Source organism: Colobus angolensis, unplaced genomic scaffold (assembly GCF_000951035.1).
Source record: "Colobus angolensis palliatus isolate OR3802 unplaced genomic scaffold, Cang.pa_1.0 Scaffold92, whole genome shotgun sequence".
Lineage (NCBI taxonomy): Eukaryota > Metazoa > Chordata > Mammalia > Primates > Cercopithecidae > Colobus > Colobus angolensis.
In genome coordinates, this window is record NW_012123154.1 from 8543071 (window position 1) to 8552155 (window position 9085).

The 9085-nt window shown below is 40.2% G+C and overlaps 1 protein-coding gene and 1 pseudogene across 1 annotated transcript in view; one reads left to right on the plus strand and one right to left on the minus strand.

Moving 5' to 3' along the window:
* The window catches only part of LOC105504507, a 121944-nt pseudogene extending 116670 nt beyond the window's left edge, over window positions 1-5274 (minus strand).
* The window catches only part of CA8 (carbonic anhydrase VIII), a 94281-nt gene continuing 90198 nt past the window's right edge, over window positions 5003-9085 (plus strand). The window contains exons 1-2 of the mRNA XM_011931949.1: window positions 5003-5372; window positions 6533-6724. Coding sequence (XP_011787339.1) covers window positions 5273-5372; window positions 6533-6724 — 292 coding nt within the window. The 5' untranslated portion in view covers window positions 5003-5272. The remainder of the gene's footprint in view (window positions 5373-6532; window positions 6725-9085) is intronic.

Sequence of the window (9085 nt, forward strand, 5' to 3'; positions counted from 1 at the left end):
TCTTTTTTCTTATCAGTCTACATCATGCTTTGAGGAATGTGTTTTTTTACCTCCTCCCCTTCCCTTTCTGAGGGTAAAGCAGCACTTATTTATCTTCCAAGGCCCAGCTTCCATGTCACTTCCTTTATGAAGCCCCTATTGACACATCTGCCATGAGGTAAACTTGATCACTCCCCTTTTCTGTGGCTCTACTGTGCCTTGAAAGCTTCCACCTTAGTAACCACAATTTGTATTGCACTAATATATTTATCCAGGCTAATCAGGTCACTGTATGGTTGATGGCACAGGGAAACAAATTCCTAAGTGCCCACCATGTGCTACATGGGGGCACACAAAGCAGCATCTTTGTTCACACCTGGAATATTATTTGCTCACATGCCGCCCACTCAAACTCTACCCTTTCCTTTAGTTTGCCTCAAATGCCATCTTTTCCAAGAAACTTTTCTGAATCATTCACATTAGTATGAAAATCCCATCTTCCTTAAATGTAGTGGTACCTGCATTTCTATTTAACATATTTCTTGCATTATCATTATTTACTTGTATTATAGTTATAATTATTTACTTGTATTATAGTTATAATAATTAAAATTATTTACTCCTCCTCCCACAGAGAACTGTGAATTTCTTGAGCGCAGAAGCAATATTTTATTCTTTTTTTTTTTTTGGTTCTCCCACAGTGCCTAGTGCCTTGCTCTTTGGGAGTTCATTGTTTAGAGGAGAAGGTCATAAAATACATATTTAAAATATAATCTTAATTTCAGGTTTACAGATCTATACAGGGCATCATGAAAGCACTAAGAAGAGGTAACTTTAACCTCTATGGCTTAAACACATAAGGGGTTTTGTTTGGCAGAAGATGCCCTAGAGCTTTTGGTGACTTAGGAGTCACCAATGTTATTATCTTAAACATTCCTATATCAGCATAAGCCATTTTGGTGCTGAATTGATGTAGGGCCTCAGGCATAACTGGTATGGTCTGAGAGAGGGGAAGAGAGCTGCATTCCATGTTTGTTAGAGAAGATGGGGATTTTCTATGGATAAGAGCTTTCCCATTCTGCCATGAAGTTGTCAGGGCACTAGGGCGTCTAAGAAATTTGCGAGGTGAAGATAAGGGCACACTCGGTACTAGACTGGTTTCTTTGCAGGCCAGAGAGGTACTTTTTTTTTTTCTTTGAAGAAAAAGATAAAGGCAAACACAGCATTTGAGCAAATAAAAATTACCCTTGAACTTACCTTTACCTGATGGGCTACTATGTCTGCTTTTGATAACGCCTAAATCTTTCTTCTAGGAAATGGCGCATGCCACCTCTACTCATATTTAACTGGTCAAAGAAGTCACATGGTCAAGCAGTGAAAGGGCAGCAAATGATAGAGACAATGATGTCATCTCCAACGACTACATGGAGCCCTAGTCATTTGTTTCTGAAGATAAAAGAACAAGAAGAGGTCAAACAAAAAGGAGGCTTGTAAATGTATCTTTAAGCAGGTGAAATAAAACATTAATCAGTTGAAAAAGGTAATTTAAAAGGAAGAATTAAACTTTTTTATCAACAAAGTTTGAAACCTTCAGAAATCAAAATATATATAATGAAGAAAATTTTGCTGTATTTTCTGACAGAAGAAAAACTAGACATAAGGAATTAAACAACCATAGGAAAAAGTGCCTTACTTGAGACGTAAGCCTACAGAAGTCATATTTTTAGTGTACCCGAATTGGTTTTGGCAGTCACAGATGGTATTTAAGGGAGCAAATAGATCCGCAATGAGCACTTGCATGATTTGGCATCATTATTCACACCTGGAATGTTATTTGCTCACATACTGCCCACCCAAACTCTACCCATTTCCTCTAGTTTGCCCCAAATGCCATCTTGTCCAAGAAACTTTTCTAAATCATTCCCATTAGTATGAAAATTCCATCTTCCTTAGATGTAGTGGTACCTGCATTTCTATTTAACATATTAATATTGCATATTGCCTTGTATTATAGTTATTTACTCCTCTCCTCCCCCCAGAGAACTATGAGTTCCTTGAGAGCAGAGGAAGTATTTCATTTTTATTTTTGGTTCTCCCATAGTGCCTAGTGCAGAACAGGGCACATGAAGGAACCCAATTCATTACTGTTGAAGTTTATGAATTACAGTTTGTATAGGAGCCATGCGACATGCGTATGTTAGTTGTACCCTTTAGGTGATGCCAGAGCATAAGGTGCACATGAGAGGAGGTCATATTTATGACTATAGGGCCTAGACTCACTGATACAATAAGAAAGCTTTGGTACGGTAGACAAGCAGTGAGGAAAGATAGGAGAGGGCTGTCTAGGTTCCGGACTCTGGGACGCGACCTTAGTACTTCGGTTCCTCTGACATCTAGATTAGTTTGTCCCTTTTAGATATTTCCATTTATATTCTCTTAGTATCAAATGATAGTTAGTTATATAGGTCTTAGTTTTAATAAATTGTTCTACTAATATAGTTTGGCCTTAGTTATGCAAGCACTAAAAGCGAGCAATATAAAGTTAATTTAAGGGATCAAATATAATATTAGGCTGAAAGCCTATTAAAAATCATAGAGGACTATATGGAGGACTTATATTCATAATACAGAGTATGAATATTTTTAGATTCTCTGGTATTGGATTTAGATTTGCTTGTTCTATTTTGTAAAACAAAGAATTGGCCTATATCTTTGATCTGTGTGTCTAGATTTTTTTTTAGTGACAGACACCTTATAATAACTAGAAATAGAAATTCCATCTTTGGTGGTAATATAGTGCAGGGACCTGAGAAGAGAAGGTCTTAAGGTGCTGTTAATTAGCAAAAATCTGAACCCCATAGTCTCAAAGCAATTAAGGCTATTAATTGAATATTTGGATGCTCAGAGGATTGGCTCGTATGTGGCTGGACAGGGAACCCTAGGCTTGCATACAGGAGTTACATTCTACAAATAATCCTGAACAATTCAGAAAGAGCAAATATAGGCCAGTGTATGTTTGTCTAGTAGTCAATTGCATATTTGAATAGTAATACATTGCTGGTTATATGCAAAATTGTCTTTTTACCGTAAAGTAAACACTAACATTTCAATCGTTCAGCCTATGTTTTGTAAATATGGCACACTATTGATTCGCAGAAAATTCCGTTTTTACCATGGTGATTGTACCATCCTCTGGTTTGATAAACATCTCTATGATTCACCTGAAACTTTAAACACAGTTGGTGGTCACACAATGGCTACAATGTCACACTTAGGCACATTTGGGGGACAGAGGAGAAAGGCCATTGCTGATGAGCTCAGAGTGGCAGTGCTTTCATTATCCAAGTCCTTCATAGCCTTTGTATGGTCTTCCTTAGCTGTGGCATTTGATTAACATGTGAATGTACTTTTAAAAAGAAACTTAAATAGAAGATTACAAAAAAGTTTTCAAGAAAAGAAAAATAAATGTTCCTTTTAGGAGACCTGCAGTGAAAAGTAGTTAATATTTTCGGTAGTGCTTATTATTTTTAATAGCTCTGGCTTTGGGGTAGGTTTCTGTTTCTTCCAGACCCAGGCTTGCAAAGATGCAAACGAGTGTCCACTAAAGAACACCCAGAATGCAGTGAGTCAAGAATGAATTTAGTTTCTCACACTGGTTCAGTCCTTTGCACAGTTAAGGAAAAGAGAAATTATATGAATGCTTAAAATCCATGGGTTATCCTCCAAGCTAATGTTGGCCAGGAGCTTTCCATCTATTTGGTTAAACCTTCCAGAAAGTGGCAGAATTGAGTGAGCTGAGGGTTCCCCCAACTTCTTTCCATCTCAGTGTGCTTTCTGGAGGAGTCTGTAATAGCTTTTTTTTTTTTTAAACGCTATGAGGTGTTTTTTTAAAAAGTGGAGGTGCTTAGCAGGCAGTAAAGGATATGAGCACAGAACCTAAACATTCCCAAACAGATCATTTCCATCCTTATTTGAGGAATTATGCATTCATAAGGTTGGTGTGATTTAGGAACAGGCCATTCAAACTGCAAATAGACATCTTCATGAATGACCAGAGCATATAAAAAACAAATTGTACTTAAGGTCCTAACCCGATTTTATTGTGCACATATATCTTCTAAAAATGTGCAGTTAACTTACTTAGGGGTTACTGACCAGGGCTTCCAAAAGGCGCAGGAACAGAGGGCTGAAGTCACTAGACTGGGAAGCACGTTTAAGAGTAACAATGCCACCTCTTTGGATCAGAAGAGTTCCTGTTTGTTATGCAATATGTGCACTTCATTATTTACACAATTTCACTAGGTGACTGGGAGCTGTGTACACAGCCAGGTGAGCCTGCAGCAGCGCCCCAGACTCTGACACCGAACACCCTCTGTCTACTGCCTTCTGCTAGCCCTGCCTTTGAAATAATACCTTTTTCTGGGGAAAAAAAAAAAAAAGGAAATCCCTAAATCATATCTTACTTCTCTAGATTACAACCATTTTCTTTCCTTAAACGTTTTTAGGAATTAATAGAACTTTCTTGGAAAAATTTCCATACTCATTTCCACTATGCTGAACGGACGATTTAAAAAGTAAATACTCAGAAAATACTAAGATTCCGCTGGAGAGCCTCTTTTTATTGTGTTATGGGGTCTCCCAGCCCTCTCCTTTCTCCTACCCATGGCAACCCATCTCTCTCCTCCAGGACCCCTTCTTTTTGGTATCCTGGAGTACGGATGAAAATAAATAGGTGAGCAGCCTCTGGGCCAGGCCAGGCACACAGGGGTCCCGAGGGCTGACCTTGGGAGACTTGCCGGCTTCTGGAAGGAAGGGGCGGGAGGCCGGGCAGAAGTCGCCGCTGTGAGGAAGCGCCAGGGGCGACCCCGGGGGAAGGGCGGACGGGGATGCATCGACGTTTCCGTGACTTGGGACTGGTCGCCCAAGGCCCATTCTAACTGTCGGCTCCCTGGCCCCCGCGGCCACAGAGAGAAGGGGGCGGATCCTCGCGTGCCAGACACGCCCCGGCCGGGTATAAAATTCGCCAGGCGCTCGCTCCCTAGGCCACCGCGGCTCCCTCGCTTCGCTGGGGCCTCCGGACGCGCTCCCCGCGCGGGTCTCCGGAACGCTCTGGCCGAACGCAAGCCCGCTTGCACTCACACTGCAGTTCACACCCGCAGGCGCGCTCGCACCCACATTGCCGCTCACGCGCGCTCACACTCCCCCACGCGCGCTCCACTCCCGCTCCAGCCCCGAGCCCCGCAAAGGCGCAGGCACCGCCACCGAGAGCGCCAAGGGGCCCCGCGGCCTTCCCATGGCGGACCTGAGCTTCATCGAAGATACGGTCGCCTTCCCCGAGAAGGAAGAGGATGAGGAGGAAGAGGAGGAGGGTGTGGAGTGGGGCTACGAGGAAGGTAAGCGGCCACGAGTCGGGGTGTCCGGGGTCCCGCGGCGGCGTCAGTATCTCGCCGAGCGCGGGACTGGAGTCCTGCTGCTGCCGCGCGCTCCGAGCACCTCCACGTCCCCTCTTTCTCACGGGGGTCTCTGCCACTTTCCCACTCCCCTGGCGCGTTTCGGGCTTGAGGCATTCCAGGGAGGCGTGCTCGCCGCCTGCGTTCTCCCGCCGCCTTCGCTGTGGCCCGGGAGCCTTCCGCAGGGCTGGTGTTCGCACCTGCTGCGGTCCGGAGGGCGGGCTAGCTTCCAAGCCCTGGCTGTACCTTTTATGTCTTCTGACTAGTCAAGAAGAGCAGCGGTACATTTTACTTAACACCTGAGGAAGACAGTGGTAGTGTTAAGAATTCTTTTTTGATTTGAAGACTTTGGGGAGAAAGTGTTTCTGCCTCTGGTTTTTTCGTGAAGCCTGCTAGTAACGCTCGTCTTTCTAAAATACGTCGTAAATTTCAGACTGAGTAATTGGGTTTGTCGAGAAGCGGTTGACTCTGAAAAACTAGAGTTTCCTAGATTTATTAAAGACCTAGGGCTCCTATTAGAGCCAACCAGTAGTGCTGATGTTTACTGCATATGTTGAAACCAATATGGAATATATAATTTTAATTATTAAAAAATTGGAAAGAGTATGGGAATATATATGTACATAGATATATACATATGCACACTTTCAAATACTGCAGTTGCATTTCTGATAAGGGGCGTCTATTTACTAGCATGAGAGTTAGGGTTTTTGACTGTCACAAAGTATGTTTAAGTTACAGCTATTTCCCAAGTACTGAATGTAATTGAACTAATGAGCAGAAGAAATTGTTGTGGTATTCTTTTTTTCTAATCAGTTAAAGATGACCCACATTTCCTAGAGTCATAAATTATTATGTCTTCGTTGATAAATACAAATAGAATATTTTGTTAGTCCGGGATTTTGTATATGGTATTTGATAATATCAGATCATTCAAATAATGAATGCAAAAACACATGGAATTACCATATTTCATCTGTATAGTGATGGTATCATTACTCTCTTCATAATATCAAGGATTCTAAGTGTTTAGTTTTTACCTGTTAAATTTTACTGTAACTTATTTTTTAACCTGTTTTTAATGTATTTCATTTTGTTCTTAGGTGTTGAGTGGGGTCTGGTGTTTCCTGATGCAAATGGGGAATATCAGTCTCCTATTAACCTAAACTCAAGAGAGGCTAGGTATGACCCCTCACTGCTGGATGTCCGCCTCTCCCCAAATTATGTGGTCTGCCGAGACTGTGAAGTCACCAATGATGGACATACTATTCAGGTTATCCTGAAGTCAAAATCAGGTATTTTAGAAAATATGTTTGTGTGGTCTTTTAAACTAGAAGTCAGCATGGAGTTATCGAACTGTGATTTAACTTGCACAATTTAAAAAGTACAACTGATGTATCTCTATTTTCAGGATACCTTTATATTATAATATAAAGCATTTTTGGGAATTACCTTCTGAAACAATTTTGAAAGGATAAAAGGGTGAAATTATGAAGATTATCAGTCGGTTTTTCTGCTTCTTACGATGTCACTGGAACAACATTGGTTTGATCACCTTATACCTTGTGAAATATGAGGACAGGTGCACTGATCTACATTTTGTCCAACATTGTTGGTTAGCTTAAATCACTTAGATAATCGTAATTCTGTTTTGCTACTTTGTGAAACCAAAGATTAGGATTTATTGACATAATGTGGCTTCAGGGTAGGCTTCTCAGGTTAATTTTCTCTACTGTATTAATTTGCCGAAAATAATTTTAACTAATAACAGTAAAAAAAAAAAAACCCTTTAAACTCAGAGATTTAAATGGTAAACAAACCTCTTGCTTTTATTTATTTATTTATTTATTTATTTATTTATTTATTTATTAAGTTCCATCCCGTGAAACCTCCCCTACCCCTTGCAAACCTATTTGAGATGGATCTGAAATGTTCTGTGGAAAAGGTGTTAGGTAATTACCAAGGAAATCAGGTTTTGGCTTTATTGTAGGAAAGAGGAAATCAGATTTTTTTAAAAATGTAGCATTAATAGCATGCATTTCATAGTGAATAATAACTATCTTTTTCTTTTGGGAAAAATTAAAGTATGTTGAAATATTAGGATGTACTTGATAAATAGAGGCTGTGCTCAAACATTAATTCCAAGTTGATAAAGTTGATGTCTCAAACCATAAAATCTTTAGGTTTATTATTAATCAAGGCAGCTGTTGATTTCCAACTATGGATTTATTTTATTCATTGTAAATGTTTCTAAGCTTTAATTTAGAATCCATGAGATAGTCATAGATTCATGTCGTCTCCCTTGCTGTTGTGAGTTTAGTCAGCATGTGAGCATTACCCAAAAGAGTTTCTGCGCTTTATATGTACTTAGTGTCAGTTTAAGATGTAAATTTCAACTTTAATTACAATTTTTTTGGGGATGTGCTTTTAGCTTTGATGAGACATTACGTATTTTTTTGAAAGGATATTGTAAAATTATTGAATGCTGGCTGTTCTGGCATATAGAAAGCAATTTAAAGAAGTACGTGTGTGGATATGTTGAGATGCTTTGAACTTCTGGAAATGAATGTTTATGTATCTGCAAAACAAAAATACATTTCATGTCAGGTGCCATGATGAATATTGGTTGCATATAAATGGATAAGACAGTTCTTGAGGATTTGTAGCCTAGTGAAAACCCAGTTCTTTAAAGTGCTAGTGTACACATGATGTGGCAAGTGTTACAAAGGGTTGTGGGAGCAGAGAGGAATGACTAAGCTCATGTACTCCACTGCATCTGTGTGTGACTAGTCTTGCTCTGAGATCAAATTCACTTCATCAAGTTGAATTTACCATTTTCTTCTGCTACCTTCTCAAACACTCACAATTTTCTTTAATCTTCTGCCTCACTCTAAAACAGAGACTGTGGACCAACATCTGGGCCCTCTCACCATGAAGTGTGTTTCTTCCTCACTTAGCATTTTGTGCTTTTCTCTTCCTCCTTTCACCCCTGCCTGCTGAAGAAGAACTGTCTGCATTTCTGTCTAGGCCTAATTTGGACACTCATGATCCAGAGCCCATTTTTCCTGCCTCCCTGGAGACCTTCCTCTTTCAGATTCCCCTTCTCCTCTCTGTCATGGTAATAATTTCCTCCTTATTGTTCCTTCCCTTCTAATATTTCTGCAAACTCAAGAAAAGTAACCAAAATACCGTGTCTTGAGTAGTTGCTTTTTCCCCTAGGATATTTAAGCTCCTCAGGGGAATTGTTTGTAAGCTCTAAATACCCTGTCATTCACTTATTTAAATAATATTTTATCTTTATTGAAATAGAATATAAATAAAATAGTTGAATAGGCCGGGTGTGATGGCTCACACCTGTAATCCTAGCACTTTGGGAGGCTGAGGTGGGCAGATCACTGGAGATCAGGAGTTCAACACCACCCTAACCAACATGGTGAAACCCCACCTCTACTAAAAATACAAAAAAGAATAAAAAAATAAAAAATAATTTTAAAAAGCTGCTTGCAGGGCTGAGGCAGGAGAATTGCTTGAACCTGGGAGGCGGAGGTTGCAGTGAGCCGAGATTGCGCCACTGCACTCTAGCCTGGGTGACAAAAGCAAAACTGTGTCTCAAAAAAAAAAAAAAAGTTGAATAATACTCTTTATGCCTGTGGTTA